At 38.0% G+C, this 24,285-nt stretch overlaps 1 protein-coding gene across 4 annotated transcripts in view; it reads right to left on the bottom strand.

Moving 5' to 3' along the window:
- Nucleotides 1-1,187: 1,187 nt before the first annotated feature.
- Nucleotides 1,188-24,285, bottom strand: part of TENT4A (terminal nucleotidyltransferase 4A) — a 58,773-nt gene continuing 35,675 nt past the window's right edge. Inside the window, exons 11-12 of one of the 4 annotated variants that reach the window (XM_030968414.1) lie at nt 13,243-13,401; nt 1,188-3,416 (exon numbers count right to left, since the gene is read on the bottom strand). In XM_030968414.1, the coding sequence (XP_030824274.1) occupies nt 3,240-3,416; nt 13,243-13,401 (336 nt within the window). In that variant the 3' untranslated portion in view covers nt 1,188-3,239. Of the gene's footprint in view, nt 3,420-13,242; nt 13,402-24,285 lie in introns of all 4 variants that reach the window. The other 3 variants (XM_030968405.1, XM_030968432.1, XM_030968423.1) reach the window with 3 other exon arrangements.

The raw sequence follows: 24,285 nt of genomic DNA on the forward strand, positions 1-24,285 counted from the left end.
GGATGGAGTTACAGGGAAAGTCCAATGCAACACCACCACTGACATCTCTTGTAAATAGGAAGAGATCACAACTGAGCTCTTTCTGTGATGGAGTCTCTGGGTCCCATCCCTCTATTCAATTTGCAGCCTTCTTCCTTCCACTTTTCAAGTCCATTACTAGTTTTGCCTATGAACGGTGTACAAAATAGTCACTAGGGCTGGGATCAAGGGGATTTCTCTTCTTTTTTAAACAGAGAACAGGGGTTTCAAGGGAGAATCCTAATGCATTAAATGCAGACTACTAACAAGGATGGACAGTTGAGCAGAATCTGTAGGAGGAATAAAACAAAATCATCATCTGGAACAGAAGGAAGAAAAAGGTGGAGTTTAGGAAGTTGCAAAACCAATGTTGCTGCACTTAATCTTTGTATCTGCAGAGATTATATATCCCTCTGTCAGCCATGTGCCACTGGCTGACTGACTGACTGAAAAAATAATCGTTATTATCCAAGATACTGCTGAGTGGTTATTTTCCCTTCCCACTGCTTCTCTGCTTTTCTCCAGCAGATACTCATTAAGATTGACCAAGTATCCTCCCTGATTGCCAATCCCTAGCCCTGCATTGCTGTCTATTAAAAATACTTCAGTTCCCTTTCTCAGTATTCACAGATTATATATATATACACACACATACTAGCTCCTTCCAAAGACTCATTTTTTAAAATTTTTAATTAGAGTCAGCTGGTGACACTTCAGAATCCTTTCAGAGGGCTAACAAAAAAAAGACAAGATACATTCAATCTCTGAGGAGGCTGAAACCTAGATTAATATTTTGAAAGGAATTTAAAAACTACAGGAATTTAAAAACTACTATGAAAAAAAGTTAATTAAAAGTTACGGCATCCCAAGGAATTAGTCAGTTGATCTCCTCTTGAGAATACTACGGGCACTGCTTCCAGCTCCTCATTCTGCATTCTCATTATCGAAGGATCAAATCCACAAGTACAAAAGAAACATGCATGCTCATTACTCCCTTCAGAAAAACATCACCATCACTTGAGGGCACCCATCCACCTTCCAAGCTCATTCTGAAGGTGCTCAGCATGAACAATTCAAAGCAGATGTTCAAAGTGTACATCAAAGAATGGGACACGGTCGAGTGTCACTTCGTCCATTAAGTATCCCATAAAAAAAGTAGAGAAGAGTGACTGGTCTCCAAAGTTTATTAAAAATCAAAGAATAGAAAACTTTACATAAAAATATGTCAATTTTAGCTTCCACATAGTTGTCCACACAAAAAATTTAAACATTTTTTTAAACCTGTAGCACATAACCACAGTGATAGCCAGGCCAATTCATTTGGTTCACCATGACTGAAGTGTTACATGATACCACTTTTCAAATGAGTTTTGCTTTAAAATGGACACTAGTATAAGACACCAACTAAAGCCTCTGAAGGCTCTGTAATGTAGTTATGCTCAATATTGCTAGTGTGTGAAGACTAAGCAGTACAGGCTCATGTAACAGCCCTTAGATATTATTTATGTATCAGCTCACAATTTTTAGAACTTTGTTATTGTGATGAGTCTAGAGCATTAAGACAAACTTTCTGCAAACAGATATGCACTACTCTAGTTTGGAATGTTGCCCTCTCTCCCCTCAAGAACCTGTTTGTGTTTGACAGATTCAGTAATAACATGAACTACTTCTGCTTCAAAGGCATACAGCATATTAAAAAGCTTCATGCTTGACACCTCATTTCAACATTCAGATACCAGTTTTAAAACCTTCTATATCTGTACACAGTATAGATGTCCTGTTAACAGGATTCTTCAGCTTTTTCTGCTAGTGGACTTACATAACTCACCTCTAGTTTTCTGTATAGCTTAAGAACTCTCACTTAAAAAAAGGGAAGTCAGAGGGCATGAGATGTGACCTACTCCCAGGACAACTGTGGTGCTTTAAAAACTCAGGGTTAGGCAGGATGTACATTTTTCAAAAAGTTAAAGACAGTGTTTGTCATGGCAATACACACTTGCATAGTATACCTGTATGCATCTGTAAATTAAGTGCCAGCCACTCATACTGTGTACAACACTGGGCTGTGCTCTCCTGCAACACATTAAAAGATACTTCTTATAATGCTTAGAGCAGCTGAAGTACTTTTTATATATTTGCTCTTAACAGAACTAATGCATACTACTATACAGATTCCTTAATGGAATCAACATATTTCCTTTCTCCACATTCCTTAAGCCGGGTACCTCTGTTTAATAGTGTTCTTTCAACCCAAACATTAACAGGTTACATTACTAAAATGCATCAAAGCATGTAGTTCACAGCTTTTTAATTTCATATCAGGACTTGAACCAACCTTTTTCCCATTCCTCTCAAAAGTTTTACTTCTGGTACTACAAATGTTCGATTTGTTGTCTAGTTAAGAAAATTAAAACTCATTGGTCAGAGCAAGACGATTGATAGAGGCCAGACAATGAGCTAAAAAACACAGGGTCAAAATGCTTTGGAGCTTAGTAAATTCTTAAAACTGTAAGCCAAATCGCACTTTCATTGTGAATCAAGAAGCCTCAAATATTACCAAATGTCATGTTTATAACACTGCTCAGACAACCTGCCAAAACTATGATCCCAACTTAGATAATGCAACCTGGGAAAGGATCTGTAAATTAAAAAACCTCTTCCCCTTAAATATAACTTATGTGATAATATGAAATTAAATTAAAAATTCCAAGTTATTGCACAAATCATACTTCCAATATTTACAGAGAAAAAAAAACTGAGCTTTGAAAAAAAAAAAAAAAACAAAACCAGGAGAGCAGCAAATCCGCTTTTATGATTTCCCAACTTGATTTGCTGCAAAGAAGAAAAAAAAAATAATTCCAAGGGGCTGAAGTTTCCTTCACTTCTAAAATAAAAGAAAAGGAACAGATATAGCCACAGCAAAAAAGCTACAGCATTTGTAAATGTCCTTGCAGTTCTATTGTCAGAGCTGCTTCGGCACTGAATGAACCATTGTGGGAAGGCAGAAAACAAACTTCCACATTGAATAAGGCTTCACAGATAAGCACAACTACTTCTTGAAGATGGACTGAACCACCACACAAAGAAACATGCAAAGAAGTCAGCTGCAGATATTTGGCAACACCAACAAAACGATGTGCTGGATGCTGGTCTCCATCCCTCAAGTGGAGTGGCACTCACTCAGTCTGTCTGAACAGGGAAGGTCATTTTGGCATCTGCCATTATCTGCTCAGACTAATAGGCAAGCTGTCTCTGTGTTTTTTCCTTCTCCATATGTTACGATTGTACTGGTGGTGTCCACGGTTAGCAACTGGCTGCCTCATGCCTCCACTGCTGACAGGGCTGTAGCTGTTGCCTTGGTAATGAGTTCCTTTCATGGAAAACTTCATTCCACTGTGCTGCTAAAAAAAAATAAAATAAGATGAGCATTCACTTAGGCATAAAAACAGCAAAGAAAACATATATTACCAGTTGTATTTCCTCAACATATAAGTCACTTCCACAAAACACTGCTTGAAGCAACTGGTCTTTTCATGCTTTTTGTAGCTGTGCAAGTCCCAAGGCACTAACAGCTTACTAAATGTTTTCTGAAGAAAATGTCCTGCAAATGAAATGGTATAGACTTCAACGCATCCTTAACACCCTCGGATCTCTGTATGAAATATACTCACTGTACAACTCCCTTATTAAACCACAAGAGAACTTCCACATTAAATACTAATTGTGACAGATGTGTATATTTTGGAGTATCTCAGCAAGAGCATGACCAGAGGAGATACTTCAGTCCTTCAGAAACATCATGGAGAAATGTAAGGGGATGATCACATGAGCTGATGCATGGGGACTACAAGTCAGCTTTCCCCATAACCTCAAGTCAGTGACAGGCAAACTAAGTATGGTTTGTGAGGAGCTTGTAAATTCTACTGGTCTGATCATCAGCTTACACAACTCCTAGACTGTACCTCATATGCAGACCAAGACAAAGCAATTATGTGATCAGAAATATAGCAGAGCACTTTCTTTGGGGGGGATCTCCAATAACTTGAAACAGAAACTGCCCAGAAGGTTTCGTAGCAGGCTGAGTAAATCTACCCCACCATAAGGTACTACAAGCATCTCTATCACTTAATGGCATACAGTAAGTAAGTTGGCTTAATGTGTATGTACTTAAATTAGGTACAAGAGCTTCAGAAGATGAAACTGAAAGGCTTCCTAAATACTGGTAACACCAATGCAAGCAACCTTTCCTGATGTCTGACAGCAATAACTCAACAGACAACTGACTGTCTGTAACAAGAGCTAATTCCAACCTTAAGGGGTTGCACAGGAGCACAGAGCTAACGTTTGGGACAATTGCTTACAACACTGAAGTGGATGCAGGTATTTCATATTCTGTATTTCTCAACGAGTGTGAAGTCAAAAGAAATGAGAACACCAAGCCACAATTGTGTGCACAAAACAAAAAAGTTATTGAAAGCATCATTCCATAAGCAACATTTTACTGTCAAACTGTTACTAGAAGAGACACTGAGCATCCAGAAAGACAAACTGGTGAAGACCAGTGTTGAGGAACAACCACAGTTAATTGCAGGGTGGCAAAATAACCTTAAAATTATTTTTGATTTATACAGTGTCCTACAGCAACCTGATCAACCTTCACCATGCAACTTTTAAACATCAAGTGTTCTCAGACTACCAGCGGCAAAATAATTCAAGGACAAACAGAAAAAGGAAATGCAAGCTGAGAATTTTCCATATTTAAGAGATCCTACTTCCCAAATATAATTTATTGATATGTTTCATAAATAGCTTCTAGTATATATTTTAGCAAGTAAACAACATGAAACTATGAAAAATTAGAATGTTTTCTATTTTGGGCAAGTGGTCCTTCAAGCAAACACACCATGTCACATCCTTGTGCAAAGTTTTCTAGTTCAGTAAGTATAGCTCTGACTCAATTATATACAAACATTTACTTGAAATGACATCAAAATACTAAAAATTATCCTATAATAGTAAAATACCAAAAGTAGCCAGTAATCACAGTGACCCTCAACTATGTGCTGAAGAAAGACAGAGGAAAAATTTAGTATTTCTACTGAACAACCAAAACAAAACTGATCAAGGAGCATATAAACTTCCAGGAAGCCAATCCATTCACTTCAGCGGAAAATGCGAAAAATCTGTGAATTTCCTCCTCGATATCAGTGAGGATTCACCAAAAAACCCTACTGGGAGCAGGATGGCAGGTGACCCCAAGAGGAGACAAGCAGCACAGCAAGCATGACAAGTGCATCCACCTGTATCCTAAAAGATGTCATACCCCTTGTTTGCTCCAAAGGTAAACAAACCTTCAAAGAATGATTAGTAACCTAGCCAGAACGTGAACTCGAGCTTGTGATGAAGCATTCTGCATTGTTTTTGGGCCATCAAGATATACACTGTCAATCTACTGGAGCAGGATCTGAATCCATCAGTCTTATGACTCATCAGCTGAGAGAGGTGCTTAAGGAAGTTGACTCAGGGACCACTTCAGTCAGAGATGATACCTTTATCTTTACCAGTTCTCAACTACATTTTGTTCACTTTTTTTTAAAAAACCATCAGCTTTTAGCATCCTGCATCCTGTGCTATGGCATTTCACAGCTTAAATGAGCATCACATTCAATTTGAGCCTACTATGGGATGATCTGTCAGTTCTTGGAGTAAGAAATTTCTTGTCATTCTGTTCTCTAACTTTTTCATATATAGCTGATGACCACACAGACCTAGATCATATACCTCATCTTGTTGAGGTTAAACAATCATTCTATATGATAAAGCCTCGATCTTGGCCTTATCACCGAGTGATGCAAGATAGCTCAATCCCTCTGGGGGACAGAGTGCCCGAATATCCAGTCGGCTCGCAGCCGCCAGCTACCCTTAGCAAGCTCAGTGATTGTCAGCTCTTTAGTGATTATCAGCTCTCTTAGGATTTCAGCTCTTTGCTTGCTCGCTAGGGCGCCTTTGGCTGAGGCAGACGCGAGAGAGGAGAAGGAGAAGGCCTGGGGGTTCCACAGCGATGGTTTATTGGGGAGTTTGTGAAGGGTTCCAGCGACAGCTCTTCTTCTGTCGAATGGGCTAAAACAGCCCCTTTTTATAGGGTATAGGGGATCCAAACTTGTCCAATAGTAAGGGTTAGGGAGAATGACCTATGAGGTTACAAAGATAAGGCTAAGGCGCGGGGGGTCGGAGACAGGAGCTTATTTTGCTGTCTCATCCTGACTCAGCAGTTCCTACTGTTAAGTCTCAATCCTCCACGCAGCTCTCACAAGCCCCATAGAGTCTGATACAATTCTATCTTCACACAGAAGCAATTCCATGTGTTTGATCACTATTGATATCTTTCCCTATTCTCCTTCCATTTGTGCTTTGACTTTCCTCTGATGAGGAAAGATACGGCAAAATCATACTCACTATTGGTGCTCTGCAAGATGTCATGTTTAAAAGAAACTGTCTGCTCAGGGCCTACCACTCTCTACAAAGTTTTAATTATTTCTCTCCCTCCTGGTGCATCACCTTGAAAGGTCCTTCTGCATCCTTTCTCAAGTAGCCCTTAAGGTGCTTCACACCACCAGCAAACTTCACCAGGCTTCATCCACTGCCTTTTAGATATTTGGCAGCACAAACTCCCGCAAGGCTTTCCTAGTGAACTCAATCTTTTATAAAAACTGATTTTTTTGCTCCTCATTTTCCAATTATTTAATTGTTTAAAATGGGACACATTCACTTAGCTTCCTTCAGGACCTTTGATAAAAGAAATTTACTTCATGTTTCTGGCAATCTCAAGAGGCTGCATCTAACATCTTTCTCCTGTGCACAAACTTCTGGATGTTCCCATGCCCAGGACTCACACAATCAGCAAGACATGACATCTGTAGCAGATGATGTCTAGAGAGATCAGATAACCCAAAAAGAAAGCCCTTCCTCTATGATATGACACAAATCTTCAATTTAGAAGTTTCAACTTCTTTGGATCTATTTCTCTAGATAGAACAAGCTCTCCCATCTTAAGGCTATTGATTCAACAAATAGAACAGATGGAACTGGTTTGGGTTTTAGCTGCGGTGAATAATCTGCTACATCTGGAGGGTAAACGAAAGAATTCACATCTAAGACAAGGCTGGGGGTGGGGGTCAGGTGAAATTCTTAAATGCTTCATCACATACACGGCTTAAAAAGCTTTCAGGAAAAAAAAAAAAAAAAAAACCATAAAATAGAAAAACAAACCCCCCAGAATCTAACAAAAAAAAAAAAAAAAAAAAAAGAGAGAAAAAAACCCACAAAACACCCAGAGGAAAATTAAAAAAAAGAAAAAGCCCCAGAAAAAAACTCAAGAAAACAAATCTGGTTGCAATAGAGATTCCAAGTAATTATTTGCTAAGGAAACCAAATTTCTATTCTTAAATACTGGCAAATTTACTGTACAAAACTGCTGACATTTAAAGACTGCCATTATTCAAAAAGAAAATTTTTAGCCAAAAATTAATCCCCTACAATTTGAAATAACACAAGTAACATAACAGAGCTGAATTCTAAACATAAACAGGCTTCTGAATTGTTTTTGTCTTTTGTTAGGTTTCTTTTTTTGCCTGATGGAATTTCTAAAGTAAGGATAAAAGAAAGACAGAAAAATGTTGGTAATAAAGTATCTGTGCTCAACTTAAAAATAGATTATACAGTGCTACAGTGCTCCAAAATGATTGTTAAGTAATTACAGAGGTAAAGGAAAAGCTTAGAAAAGGCATAAGACATTTTGAAAGATCACATATTTAATATTTTGTTGTTAAGAGGATTAAATGCAATGACTGAATCTAGTCTGAAGCTGATCAGACTTGTAATCAAACTCACACACCTCAAAATCATTTCATGTGAAATACCAGAGAAGTATTCAGTGCTACCTTGATGTACCATTAACATTTTAAGTAAACCTTAAATAACATACTATGTATTCTCAAAATACTTCACAAAGTTTGCAATATTTCCAAATTCTCTATTTTTCGTTTGTAGCACTCACTGACTTTCTGATCATATCATCTGTAAATACAACAAAAAATTTAACTTCTTTTTTATGAAATACATTAATTGTTTTGCAGAGAAATAATGGACAATGACCCAACCAACATTTTAGTCACAACTACAAAAGCAGTAAGTCAATTATTAGGGAACCTAGCCTCATTACTTTAGATTAATTAATAGGATTCTGCAAGACATTTGCACGTGCTAGCTGGGTGTACTCTTAACCTGGTAAGATTTCTATGCGGTTTAGAATCCTAAACTGAAGTAGAGACAAACCAAAATAAGTTATTCCAAAAGTTGTTCAGTATTGGCAATCTAGGGAAATAAGGCTCAAAGCACAGCAAACAAAGACACTTCTCTTTTTGGGACCTACAGGTCACTTTCAGCTACAACTGATAAAATCCTGAGTCCTGAATAGATTTATAAAATGAGCCCAAACTCTTTTCTGCTGTTACTAAAAGGGCAAATTTATGGACCCAACCATAAGAACATCAAAGAAAAGGGAAATCAACATGGGGACTAAAAAGAGCTAAAAACCAAAAATATTTTAGATGCTTCTCACCTTCCAGCAAAAAAGAACTTGGAAAAATAAAAGCTTCAAGGGAACAGATTATTTCAATATTTCGTATCTTATTTCACTTCATTATAGATTACTGGCAAAGCTACCACAGAAAGGTCAAGGTTCTCTTCACTTTCACAACAGGTTAGGCAATATATGAGCAGCTCCAAGAAAAATTAGTATTTGAGAGAGCAGAGGGCCTAGTCCCCAAAATGAGGGACTGACAGCAGACAGCACCATCAGCATTGCAGCAAATACTGAACTATGTTATGGTAAAGAAAGTAGGATGACACATGAAATAAATACCCTTTTTGATCTTGTCAGTACTCAAGTTTCAAAACTGAGGGGCAAGAGTCAAAACAATGCTACCAGAAGACAGAACTCATGCTGCAACTTTGCTGCTGTTGTGACATGGGCCATAAAGTGTATCTACATACTTGTCACTACAGAGAACAAGAGATAATAGCTTTTTTAGCACAAAGCTGACAGTTTCAGACTGTAAAGAGAAATCTTACCTCACTGAGAATCCTCACTTTTTATTTGGAACAGAAAAACTATTACTACAGTAAGAAAAACCCTTTCCAAATGATGAGGTGATACCAATACATATGAAAAAGTCTGCAGAGGAAATACATATGTGATTATTCAAATCAATCTCCGTTTTTGAGCAAAAATCTGATTACAATGACACTGGAAGATAAAGGAGTACTATGTTAACAAAAGGAAGGTATGACTTCTGCATGTCCGTAAGTCTTTTATTTATAGTGGGGTTTTTTATGTTTCTAAGAAACCACTATGTAGACTTCCCTGCAACTCAGGAAGCAACCAACAATGCGACCAGAGGATTTCATACAGTCCTTTAAACATGTAGACTAGATGTTTATATGGAGCCCTCTGGAGACCACTTAATCCAACATTCTGTTGTAAGCAGTCAGATTAGGTTATCCAGAGTGTGGTCAGGCCAAATCAGTTTCTGTACATGGAAGGACAACACCACATAAAGACTGTCTGTGTAAGTTTAGGGCAACCTAGATGTAAAATAAAATCTCTGTTTTCAGCTGAACAACCTCTGAAACTCAGATTCAGTTTTTCCTTCTCTTCTTTCCTTAGAAAAAGAAATAAAACATCATCTTCCCCTAAATTCTGCATGTGTTAAAAACCAAACAATGTTCTGTCACACACAGAAGATGGGAGTCTGTCATTTAGAATCAAAACTGCTTCCAAAGTAGACAACTGTAGCCTACTTCCTATGAAAACATATGGACACTGAAAAATTACTCCACCCTAAATGAGAGCATTCTCAATTTAAAAAAAAAAAACCACAAAAATGCCATTTGGTTGAATGAAGAAGCTTTCAGTACCTAAACAGCTTAAAAATGCCATTGAACAAATCAGGTCATTTCTAAATTGAATTTGACATACTGAGAACAAGGAAGTATCTCAATATACAAAGAGAATTCAGCATACTTCTGCACTGACATGAATTAAAATGTTTCCACAAACTTATCCTTCATCCAAGTTGAGCTACACTTTACTGTTTGCACTCCTCTAAAAGAAATTTTGACTCAAGTCCCTGACCAATTTTGTCTGCAATGCTGCCATCCTTCCAGTAATCATCTCAGAGACAGAAGCAGTATCAGCAGTACTAGTGAGACACGGCAACACCATTAACAATTGCTCTGGATAAAAGCAAACTCTGAAACAAAATATGCTAGCCACAGAAGTGCCTATAATGCAATATAAAAAAGCAGTTTGTAAGTTTAAATGTTCTGCTTTATTTGGCCAAACTCAAAAGAATCTGAAAAAAAAAGAATCTACTCCTGCAAGTCCCTTTACAGGTTTTGACTGTGGTATTTCAGCACTGACATTAAGGTTTCACTTCCTAGTTGTCTCTATAGCAACAAACATATTCCCAATCAGACACTACTCATCTTTACTGGAGACTTCCTCAGACACACTAGAAGCCAGCCAGTGCAGCAGAGGGACTGGTGCTTGCTGGCTTTACATACTTTGGAATCAAAACATACCCCTTTGGAGGGAAAAAGAAAGCATCTTAAAATTTAAATGAAAGAGTTCTTCTGACCTAAGAAAAAGGAAATTTCTTCTCTCTTCATTTTGGTAACCTAGTGAACAGTAATCCAGCATGAATTAAACTTATCTCAAAGTAACAACAGGGAATGTAGTCCCTTCCTCTCCTTGGGAAGTTACCAAGCAATTTCTGCCCCCTCTACTCATCTGGACATGTGTCTCAGCATCTGTTTTTCCGCTTATTTCTAATGAGCAGCACTGCTTCATAAACTTCAAGTAAAATTTCAAACTGCTGTCAGCAGAGTAGAAGAATGATTACCTTGGAAAAATGATGGATGATAATGATCCTGAAAAGCACGCAGACCTGTGCCAGGAGCTTAATCAGTCCCTGAACTACCTGGAAATTCTCCAATTAATTATGCAGTACATAAATAGAATTGGCAATCACACCAAACATGTTTCAAAAATGAAAATAGCAGGAAGCCTTAACAGCAGCAAACTTGCCTAGAAGGCAGTAATTTGTTCAAAATACAGTTAAATGCTCTTGGCACCTCCTGCTTTTGAGAGTTGTATTCAACATCCAGGTACAGCTTTCCAAGATGAACTGAGGTGGAAAAAGCTGAAGACACCATGCAGACAAATGAGTCCCTTTCAAAATTTTTTGAATATGAAAGAAGACTTGCTTTTAAGAAAGTCTTACACATGTTCAAATCTATCAGGGCAGGAGTCCTCTAAGATGGTAGAGCGCACCTATTAAGAGTTATAAGCTAGCTCAGTCTCATCAACTCAAAAGAAAAGCCACCAGCCTAATTTAGCACAGTCATGCTCCAGAAAGTTGGAAGTGGAAAGGAGATATTTACAGTATTCTGGGTAAAATGATTTCATTTCCCACTTCTGATTCAATCATAAATTTTATCAAAAAAACCCACTTCTACTTCACGAAATATAACCTTTTGGTAAATTCAACGCAAATAGCCTATTATCCCATTTCTGAACTACAGGTAGCAAGAAATTGTTCTGATTTAACGTGATTCTCAAAGGCATCTTTGTTAAGCAAAGACACAAAAAAAATCCTGCTTTTATACACTGAAGTACTATAAAACTCCTAACAGAACAGTTAACAATCACTCGAAAGGACAGCCAAGAACAGAAAGCCAGAAAAAGTGCTACAAAGCAGCTGTTTTCCAGGATTCACAATTCTAGCAGACATCCAAAATTCACACAACACATTGTCTCTTTACAACTGTGGGAAACACTCTGAATGCCAACTTGTTCTGTACTAACAACTGCATATCTCCTTACTAGCTCCAGGGCACTTCAGAAAAGCAGAGCTCTTAAGGAAAGAATAATCTACACTAAGTTTGTATTTCAGATGAAGTTTAACTTAAAACAATTCTCCAGTTTTATTCTAAAACCACTTCTGAAGTTTCAGACTGGACTGTACTCGCTAGCCAGTGAATACTCAATTGCAGTCATTATAATAGAAATATATTATTCTATTAGCTTCTCACTAATACATTTCCTGTGCAGGTAAGCTGGTATTGCCTAGGTGGGACTGAGCAGTAGGGAAAGAAAGGAAGGGGAGAATTAGTGTAGTCAGAAGCTTAAAACCAAAGGCAAGTCAAGGGATGTGATCATTTCCCTCGACTCAGCATAGGTGAGGTCACACATGAAGTGCTGGGGCCAGGTCTGGGCTCCTCAGGAACAGAGATATGGACAAATAGGAGAGTGTCCAGTGATAAGATCCATGAATTAAGTGCTCAATCAAATTAAAAAAAAAAGCCATTAAATTGAAAATCTCCTGGCCGTTGATTCCCAAGAACTCTGACAGAAGGACTTGGAGAACTAGGAAGAGAACCTGACCAAAACTAAGTTTCAAAGAAACCAGCTCACAGTTTTGTTACTATAGGTAACCTACAAACCACAATTTGCATTAAGCCTTGTGTGAGGCATGTTTGACTAATAGCTGTAATTATCAAGACTGAGCAAGTGTTTGCCTGCAGAAAGAGGCACTGAGGTTGTACCAGAATGGATACATTAGCCAAAACACATTCAGGTCCCCAGCACAATTATGCACATATTTAATTTTTTGGTAAAAAACCTTGTGGACATGTCCATAATTAATCTTCTGTTTTCTGACCTTAAAATGTATTACAGAATATTACAAGTGTAACCAAATCTAATAATTCAAAAGATAACAAAATAAGCCTAGAAAGGTCAGTACTATTCCTTAAAATTCGAAAAACTATCTTACAGCTCCACCACCTATATGGTGGTAGAAATTAAAGAGCCTAAAGATCTACAAAAATCCCACCACCTGGGCACCAGGATTCTCAAATACAGCTTAAGGAGTCAGACACCTGACACTCCTCCTTTACCTTACTCCTAGGTGTCTGTGCTGCAGAGGGGCTCTTCTACTCCAAACCCTTTCCCACCCTTTGCTCTCCCCACAGCTGTGACACAGCAGGTAAGTACTTTGATGACCACATGAAGCTCAGCACATGCTCTATGAAGGCTATCCTCAGACTGACAGCACAGATGAGCTGCAGCTGCAGTGTGACAGAGTTGCTGGCTCATACCTGATTACTGGCGGCCACTATCAGGGCTCTCGGAGGCGCAGATTGGGGTTTACCACTTGGCAGGGGCAATGCGGGTGCTAAACTGGCCATAAGCTGAGTCGGTGCTTGAAGACTGAACTGGTAAACATTAGGAGCTGTGCAAGGTGCTGTATCTGATTCCTTTTGGCAGAGAAAAAGGGGAAAAGAAAAGCAACTTTACAGAAAGTACAGTATATACAGGCTATGCACGTGAAAATGCACCCAAATATCAACTCAAGCAAATACTGTAAAACATGATTTTTGTTCAATAGTAAAAAAAAAAGTTAAATAAAAGCCAGCACTATGTTTATTTTATACATCTAGCAAAAGTTTAACTCAATGTCCATTAAGAAGACAATGTCAACAGGTCTATGGCAACCACAGGTCAGTTCCAGTCAGCACAAAGTTATGTCTCTAGCAAATTCAAACTAAAAGATAAGAACTAAAGCTGCGAAAAAACAGAACAAGAACAGCAACACTCTGGGTGATAGAAGGGCAAGAATTTTAGTTGTCATGACAGATTCTGTCCTCGGAAGTGTTCTGGAGTGTACTGATTTGTATGGCAAAGTTACTCAGTTACTCATTGTAATTGTCACAATCTTCTCCCACTCCACCCAGCAACAGCAAAGCTAGGGCTCCACCTCCCAAGAAACAAGCTGATACTCTGCCCCTCAGGACCAGTATATACACGCCAGTCACACACACCACTGCTCTTGGGGAGTTCTGCTCCCCCCCCTTTCCATCTGAAATCTGAGGGACAGTTCTTCAGGGAAAGCAAGATGGATGCAGGATAACAGAAAAGATACTGCAATGGAACTGATATCACCGATTACTGTTCTTCCTCCTTCCAGCCTGATCACTTGCTATCTCAGATGCATCCTAAGCAAACATATTGGTGATGCTAAAGTACTGTGTGTCTGGAGCACCTAACAGCGAGGAGGCAAGCAGAGATCCAGGGGTTTACAAGAATTGCTGAAGTCTGAAAATACCCAGCTACCTGAGTTCTTAAATGATCAATTATTTTCTAAGTTGAGAAAGGCAGAAAGCAAGTTGCAGCTTTGAACAACTTTGAACACAAAAACTCTTTTAAAACTAATTTTTCAGCCACAACATAATGGCAGAAGTAGCTTCCCCTATGTTTCACTGCTGTTTTCTACCACATTCTTAACTCCAAAGCATTGTGAACTTAACAATGGAAAGACCTATTCTTTATCCCAAACCACTGGTGCTTTTTCCACTGCCAGCTATTAGGTTCAAAATATAGCAAGAGATGGGGGTTGGCCAATTAGTAGTTTAGAAGTTACCATATTAAAAGGCATTATTGGCTCAGGTCATCACAGATCTTTACTGTTGAAGTAATTACTGAAGCGTTCTATTGCTCTGTCTCTAAAGATTAATCGCCTGGAAGCAGACTCTTCACTTAAATCACATAAACTTTAAATAGATCTCCAGCACTACTACTTGCCCTCAAATGGCCTTGTTTTCTAAATTAGATTCTTCAGTTAGAGAATAGGCTGCTCAAGAACAGAAACAAGAGAATGTTTAAAAGCTTTTCTTGGGGAAGATTACAGAAGTGAGACTGACAACTGTGAATACTGAGCAGCCTAAGCAATGAGCTACTACAAAGCAAAACTTGCATCTCAGCTGAATTGAATACTCATGGTAGAAAGAGTCCTCAATAAAACCAATTTGTTAGAACAACTAGTCTTTTATTGGTCTGCATAAAGTTTTGCTTACTAAAAAATAAGATCTAGAAAGACAGGAGCTGCTCTCCTATTAGTTCAACTAGTGATAAAAGTTAGAGTATGCCTCTGTGAAGCAGATAACTGCATCATGAATTCACTAGAGACACATCATACTTGTAAAAACAATCTGTGCAGAAAGTTTCTTACTTATGAGATCAGATATTTATTCTTTCATAAATATGTTCATCATAGAGGGGAAACTACATGCTGTAGCACTGACCAAAAATTAAGCTTAGTTGATGCCTGGATTAGGTGTCATTTTTCTCCTTTGCCCAATCCTACAGCCCCAACACTGTGGGAACAGGCTAAGGTCTCCACAAAGATGAGTTTCCTTGGACACTTTTGGTCATGGAATTTATTAAAAAGCTAATGAGAAGAGAGGGAAATGAACAGACAAGTTCTAAGCATGCTCACAAGTACCCATGAGCTAGCAAATGGGATGGAGAAAGGGATCTGATTGTCTAGCCAAACTAATGTGCAAGTCTGCCATGCAGCCTTCACAAACCTGACCAATGAACAATTTTAGTATCTCCATTCAAAGGATCTCTGCTTTCTCTTCTGCTTAGATACAATTAGATCCCTGAAGGTTCACATACCTAACTCAGATGGGACACTTCTCATTAATGAGATTTCTAAGGGACTTTAAAGCAACAAAATGTTGCTCAAAAGAGTAGCAGATGGAAGAGAAAAGAGCATCACAACATTTAATTAAGATTAGAATTCACCACAAACTAAGCTTGTGTTGCTTTATTTAAGTTTTTTTAAAGGTATGTTTTTCTGCCTCAAGTGTTACTTACTGAAACACATCTCATACAGGCAGATTGTATCATTTTCTAAGGCAATCCTGGATTGCCAGTAGCATTACCGTATGGAGTTGATATTGACTGTCTTATATTACTGATATTTTGATGCTCTTGACTTTTTAAGAGCATGAAAACACTTTCATAAAGAGCAGTATTACCCTTCTTAAACTGAAAAATTGAACTTGGATCAGAAAATTGAGCCTAATGCGAACAAATCTAATTTTCCATAAGCAGAGCCTACACTGAAGGATTAAATCTTTCTTGGTCTTCTGGACCAGATTCTTAAGTGTAACATGTAACCTTGAGAAACTACAGAAGTTCAGATGACCTACAAGTAAATACATGGAGGTAAAACTTTCGACACATTAGGTACATATCTGGAAGACAAAAGCTCTGACCATTACTAAGGTGAGGGCTACAGAGGTCACATTAAAAAAGATAAATGTTCACTAAAGGGGTATGACCCCTCAACTGATTTTAGCAGATAATGTAGGGATAAAGCTACAAGACAGCACCTCATAGCAGTACCTCATCCTGCAAGGAAAATATCTTCTGAAGATATCATTTTGGAAACTAAGAAAGGCTAACAGATGCAGGTTTATCCTCCTGGGATGTTTCCATTTTAAAACATGCTCTTTAACCAGTTCCAACTTCCTGATTAAGAACTTGGTAAGCAGAAGGAAGATTTCTACTACTCATAGCCCTGATTACTGTAGACTCTAGTTTACTTTAATGCTGGAGAAATATGGAAGATAGCTAGAAACTCAGGTGTTACTGATGAACTTCTGCCTAGACAGAAAAAGTGAAACACTGCAGTCATATGAAAAATTAGGAACTTAAATCCAGGCTTCTCTTCTTGACATAGGATGAAAACAAAGTAAAATAATTTACTTTTCTGCAAAATACACCTCCCATTATAAGAAGATTAAGGACCCCATCACCAAGAGAATATTTACTTGCCAAAACCTCATTACTGACTTGGTCTGGCCATAAGAATTTATTTCAATTCCATTAATAATTCAAGGCTTAAGATACCTGGTAACTCCTCAGTTAACAACAGCTACCATTTCACAGCTTTCCATTTTCAAGACAGTATGCTTTCCTAAGAGCTGAAGTCGCCCAAGATTAATTCACAACCCCAGTGTGTTTAAGTTTGGCTCAATTCTAAAGGAGTCTAACTATCCTAAAGTCAGTACTTAAATAAAAACTTAAAACAATAGAATGCAAGTTTCTTGATAGTGTGATGAGTTTGGGTTTTCACCCCCATCTCCAAAAATTGAACTACAGAAGTCTTGGCAAAAAGATCCTTATTGTTTCCACCCTCAAAATTTCTTCCACTAATTAAACAAACTTTTTTTCTGTTTCCCACAACATTCAGGAGCTGGAAGCTGTGAAGAACAATGACCATTTCAGTAAAAACTCTGTTCCATCTTTGAAAGCAAAGAACTGAAAAGTCTTGTTTATAGTTAACACTTTACACTGTACATTTTCAAGTGTTCCTCTCCTTACTTACAATTACAGTGATTTAACAGATGAGTGCTGCCAGTCTTACTCCTTCTGCCTCTTTTCCCATTCCAGCCTTCTCCATTACACCTGTCTTAGCATCTGACATTATTATATGCTAATTCACAGAGGTGAACCACAGAAACAGTAATCACCTTCTTACTAGTTTCACTTTCTGAATCAGCTCACCACAGGATTAAGTGAACACCAGTGCAGAAAAGCAGGAGGAGCTAATGAAAGGAAATTTGGCTAGCAAATACGCCCTATTACTGAATTGGCTTAGTAATGCACAAAACCACATTCCTTGAACATAATGCAACACCAGAGGACTTCAGACATTTCCTAGTCTGTAGCCATGCACAGGAGAAGAACTTCAATGCATGCTCTAACTCGAATAGCTTTAGCCCCAACCTACTGAATTGTGCTTGAGCTTCCAAAGGTGACTGTATGATCACCCCCTGCCCTCATCCCATTTCTTCCACAGTGTGCCATTTCCTTTCTTGGTAGGTGGAGCCATAACTTCAACTATGGTGTAAATAAAGTAGAATGGAGACAAAATTTCAACTTCTATGGAAAGTCACAAGATAATTTGCATCAATATAGTTGCTCCACGTCCACTGGCCAGCCTATAAACAATGTAAGTCTTGAATTAAGGTGAAATTAGTTGATTTTTCTGCCTTTCATTACAAAAACAAAAGATCTTGGTCATTGTGATTACAGAAGGGGAGAAATGAAAGAATATAGGATACACAAGCAAACTGAAAAATATGCATACTCCAAAAGCATTAGTGTTTGCTTCACAGAAAGATAACTGAAAACCTTATCTAATTAGCACATATCCGATTAAACACAAGCCCTTCAACCACACCTCATTATACCCTGAGAGGCGTGACTGTAAGCTAATTCTATGTTCTGTCAGTACTCACTGTATTTCAGATAAGACATCTTAAATAAAAAAGGTCCCAAAAGTGCGTCATTTAAAACTTGCTTTGTTGCCCCAATACTTTTATTTCACAGGCTTTCAACCGGTCTGTATTGCTAACAATATAAAAATATTTCCACTTTGATTTTCAAGTTATGCACTGAATTACAGGACTCCTTATGAAAGGTGAACATACACCATAGTGGATTATTAATACTGAATTTGTTTTCTTCCATCCTAAAATGGCTTAGGTACCTCCGTGGGTTTTTTTCCCATGGGAGGGGAATGTTTAGATATGCAAAATTACAGCTTAGACTTTGGCATCAGAAACTAGTCTGAAGTCAACTCTTAAAAAATTATGTGCTCCTCTCCTTACTTCACTGACCTCACAGCAGTAAAATCCCACTTTACTTGCTGAATTACAGATTCCCTCTGCATCCTCTGCTGCTTAGAATAACTTATTAAATAAAATTACTTTAGCATTTTGTATTCAAAACTGTGCCTCCTGCAGCTTTGCAGAAATTTACTCTTACTTCAAGTGGATATGGAGAAGAGACTGCTCAAGGAACTGATATAGAAGAACTGAAGAAAAGCATGAGACAGTCTAAAACTCCACACTGTTAGAGATACAGGTTAAAAACTTCAGAAACAAACATGGAGCCATACAGTAAAAGAGTAAAATAGCCAAAAGCAACCCTGGAAAAATCTGTTCCCCTCTAATCCACAGGAAGTGTTCCTAATCTGCATAGCAAGAATAAGAAAAAATAATGGCACTTCTAAGGACTTGGGGGCTCAAACTCCTAAATGCCCAAAATCAAGTGTCAATTAAATGCTTTTCCCTAGTTAACACCAGGCTGTGTCTCTGCAATCAGTGTTGCCCACTGCTTTATTTGAAGACAAGCTGTCTGCAAGTCAGCACTTACATCTCTCTGAAGGCTGAACATTAAGAGAGGCTTTTTAAAGAACCTGCCTCTATTTGTTCAAGAAGGGGAGAAGCCTAAGACAAAACCTGCATTATTCTACACAAAGATGATCAACTATTTATACATATTTGAACAGTTACTTTGGTTAGGACACGAGAATATACAGGCACGTAAAAAGAAGAGAGAAAAATTTGTGTAGCTCCTGCTCTCAAGGCTGAGAATTTTATTAGGCAATCTCCTTTTGCCCCCACTCCTTATACACACAATTTTAACTGCAACTCTATATATTAATCTGTCATTACAATGGATTTAACAAGACTTCAAGAAGAGATGTTACATATTCTGAAGTGTCTGTCCCTCTACCGAAGATAAGCATGCCTCATGCCTGCAAATTTAATCACTTTTAAAAAGCACAACATTTATCCAGACAAGATATGTCATACACTTTATTACCTCTCTGTGAATATGGAAGCACAATAGCTCCTGCTAATAAGCTGACATTTAGTCTGGCTAATAGGAAGGAAGGTGAGATGGCTGATAACTTCATTAGGCATGCCGAGTTCAAGTACTAAACCACCATTACTGTAAAGCAAGTAACAGTTCCAAAAATCAGTGTGGATCTTCTACACATTCAGCAGAACTGAAAGAACAATGAGTCTTATTCTTATCAGTAACATTTATATATTGGTCTCAGAATGTAAGCATCCAATCAAGGTACTGAATACAAAATACTTCAATACAGTGAAAAGACAGATTCACATATTCTTGAGCTGATGGGGCTGAACCATGGGCAGATCAAGCACTGACATTCTGATGAAAGGGTTATAGTTAATTTCAATAGCCATCTGAAAGAAGCTATGTAAGTGTTAAAAAGTTAAAAAGAGGCAAGGATTGTGTACTCTCCAAAGCTAGACTACAGGGGTACCTTGTTCACCGAAACTTTAACTACATTGGCATGACTGCAGAATTCAGAGGTCTTCACGAAATTATCTCATCACAGAAGCCCACACAACATTATCACAAGAAACACTGAGATAAGGTGCATGAAATTTGGTAGAAACAAACTTCTAAGACAACTTGGAGTTTCTGTGATGGACTGGATATGACATTATATATCCATAAGGTAACAGAAAAGGGCTTTAAGAATCTCCTATGAGCCATTTTATCTGCTACTGATATGCCACCATCACTGTCACATAAAATCGTAAGCTTTATTTGGCATAACATTACCAGAACTGCAGAACATACTTAGCACCAGAATTCAAACCAGACCAAAATGAGACTGCAAAAACATACCTAGGATTATTTCTTACTTGGCAGAGACTGTTGATCAGGCAATAGATATTCTCTAGCACTACTCTAGGACTTCCTGAGCTAATGGAAAGCATTTTTCCATAATGCTTAAGCAACAAGAAATCCTGGTCACCAGTTATAGAGTGCAGGTCCAGAATGAAAAAAATGCACCCACAAAAAAAAACACAACCCAACCAACATAGCATTTTCAAGAGGAATTTGGTCACTGCTTGATTGTGAGACTGACATCTCTAACTACCCAAAACAAGTGGAGAGCTGGGGGTGAACATAGCTCATTTCATCTGGTTTCAGATTCTCACAGCAATCACTTAACTCTGTACCAAAGTGAGATTTTTTTTAATGCCAGAGGCTTCTTTTCTGTTGTTAAACAGTTTGATTCTGGCTTCCATAAAGTAAAACAAGGACACTTTGCACTGTCCTTGATGGCAAAGACATTTATAAAACATCTTCCATTATTCACTTCAACATTTGTTGGATCATGTAGGAATGCATCATATTGTACAACTTACCTGTTTGCAGGAGTGAAGAATATACCTGCTTTTTTTCAGGGCAGCATAGGGCATTTGAAATCAGCAGAAAGTTTCATTGAGAGAAACTTACTACATAGATCAGTCTGATAATTAACATAATTGAAAAAATATATGAATGGTCTGATACTTCTGATAACCAGATTCTTTGTATCCGTAAGGTTTTCTAATAAGTGTTCTTTAGTTTGCTCCTGATCGCTAATATTTACATTCTTCACAGAACCAAGGTAACATGGCAGGAATTTTTGTACTCAATATTTTGCACAGAACTACATTAGAAGCACTGCTGACTGAGTCAGAGCTCTGTATTGACATGTACAGTAGTACAATCCCATAAACTGAACAGCTCTCCCACTAATAGTTACAGTGATACCCAAAGACAGGCTTGTCTTCCACAACGTCTTTGATCCAAAATTTACTGGCCCTTCGAAGAGCTGTCCTTTGTGATTAAGATTTTGCAGTTGACTAGAACACCTACTAAAGACAGCATGGCTAGAATTTCATTGGCCAGAGAGTGCTAGACTAGGGCATTTTGTAAATAGCTTTGCTACTTTGGGAAATTCATAAAAGGATACCTTTTGTTCAAATTACAATCTGGTCTCATTAGATCCAGTTCTTAATTTTGGGCTGTGTAGACACACAGTGGCCCAGAAGCGTGTTCTCCTGCAAGCTAGTCCTAAATGTGCAAAGATGAAAGTAAACATCCTCCTGAGTTTCAGATGGTATGCTGAGAAAAAGCACAAAAATCTAAAATATATAGGGAAAGAGAAGGCTGTCCTTTGAGAAGACAGTTCTCTTGTTCCTCAGTGGTATTTAAGTTCTCATTTTTAAAAGGTTGCCACCAGTATGGAGAACTCAGGGCAGTAACTGTAAGCTCTTATTTTCTTCCATTTTTCTGAGCATATACCGACATTGAGAGGCTGACTTCTAAATGTTAGCTCTGGTTTATGACAATCCAGTCTTAAGAAAAACATGCTCCTTGTTATTGTTCTGTTTTCCTGCTGCCGGAATAAATCTAACCATTGCTTTAGCTGACAGACCCATAAGTCCAAGACACCAGAGGAATTATCCATTCAGCTGCTGAGTCATATTTACAGATTATTAATGCAAAACCTGTAATGCTGTCAGAACTCCAAGGAAGCAAATCTTTAAAAACCAAACAGCACGCTGCATTGCAAACAACTATTAAACTATAGGGTTTAATAAAAATTCTAGGATCCCTGTGAGCAATACTGCACTGCTCTGATAATGCCTGCACACTCAATATATACTGCCAATATTGCTTCCAGGACATGTTGACAAATATATGCAAGGCCTCCAGACTTATCACCAGCCAACAGTGATGTGATGACTTCAAAATACAACTACTTCAGTGGATGGCTGGAGAGGGGCAATGTGAAAAAGTAATGTCACAAGCCTATTTCCTCTTCCTAAACACAAGCAAGCTGACTTCTATTATACTGGCTGGTAGAACTCAGAAAGGACCACTTGATCAGTATTACCAGAGAAATTTTAGCAGTAAATAGAAAAGCAAATACATTATCTAGTATCTACGATTTAATAGATAGGATCCTACATCTCACAAACAGCAAAAGATATTCTGCAGTCATGACAAACACACCTCCTGAAACAATGTCTTATTGTAGAGTTTGTGCTTAAGGTTAATAGTGACATAGAGAATAACATCTTGCTATTAAAATAGAACCTTACTTATTGGGAAGAGGTCAGCAAGCTGTAACTCTGGGGTCTCCTCACCTCCTGCATTTTCTTTATAATCTATACCTTGCTTTCACAGTCTTCCAGTACCAGAAAATTTCAGAGGATTTAACTTTAAATAAATATAGAATCCTTCCTGAGAAACAATCCTTCCAAAAGATCAGAGGTAACACTGCATGTAACTCTAAAGTGATGAGATGCACCATATTCATAATTACCTTCTTCTGAAGCTGAGAGAAAAGCTCATCACATCATGCCTATTAATAATGCACCAGAAGTTCTGGCACAAATACCAAGTTGTCACACATGCCAGATGTTCCTCTGCTGCAACCTGGGCACAGCACTATGCCAGATCATGGCACAGATCACCTGAGTATGGTAGAATAGGCTTCTCTTCCGGAATCAGGTGCAGCTCAGGACTCTCAGCCAGAACCTTCTCCTCCTCACACCCAATTAAGAGTAGGATGAACTCAGTAATTTTTTAGAAACCTGCCATTCCATTCCAAATTAAGTTAACATGCTATCAGTCTGATAAGGACATAATGCCAATAATGACCTTGCCTGTCTCATAAGGACATGGACATGATTTTTTATTTTCTTAGAAAACGTAGCATTTCCTTTTACTTTGTGAATGCCCAAGCTGATTTCAGTTCTATCTTGTTGAGAGCTTCCTTTTCACTTTTCTTTAATTTCTCTGGCATCAGACAATGAAGTTTCACCTTCAATATCAAACTAAACAGGACTAAGGGGAGTTCATAACTCACCACCCAATATTGTGCACTCCCAATATAATAAGCAAATATTTGCATTTTTCATAAAATTTATTACAGCAAAATCTTTTCCACTGATATACTTAAACCAGGAACATAGCTAATAGTTTCACTGGCAAGTATCATGCTGTTCTTTGCTCATTAGCCAGATGGTACAACTAAAACATTTGTCCTGTTTACTGAAGGTGGCATAAAAAGGCAATTCAACACCAAAAGAACAGGAGCATAAAGTAATTACAGAAAGTAACCAGAACATATATAGGCAGTGCTTATCCCTCAAAAATTACGAAATTTTTATTGAATAAAATTCCCAATTTTTAATTCCGTATTTGATTAGTTTTTGAAAGCAGCCAAGAAACAGGTATTTGGACCTCTCTTAGCATCATCCAGTTATTCACTTCATAGTTGACTGCATATTACATCTCCTTCCATCAATGCCTTTACCTAAGACAGAATGCTTCGGAAGATTCACAATGAGCCGCTCCTGCCTTACAGTGCTGTGCTTTGTAATCTACACTGCCCAATTCTGCACTGATTTAACTTTACACCAAAACAAAACCACCTGGCAGAACCTTAAAAGAGTCTGGGAACATACTTAAGAGACTGCAGCCTCCTTTTCCAGGAATCTATAATAAAGCCCAGCAACTACTTTAAAATAAGGAAGCTGACAAGAGTTTATGCAAGTGCCCTGTTACCACCAAAACATGAACTGACTGTTTGGCTGAAAATAATAAGTATTATTCACCTTCACACCACAATATAATGTTCATGTTCAATTTCAGGTATGGGGAACAAGGATCAG

This window comes from Camarhynchus parvulus, chromosome 2 (assembly GCF_901933205.1).
Source record: "Camarhynchus parvulus chromosome 2, STF_HiC, whole genome shotgun sequence".
Lineage (NCBI taxonomy): Eukaryota > Metazoa > Chordata > Aves > Passeriformes > Thraupidae > Camarhynchus > Camarhynchus parvulus.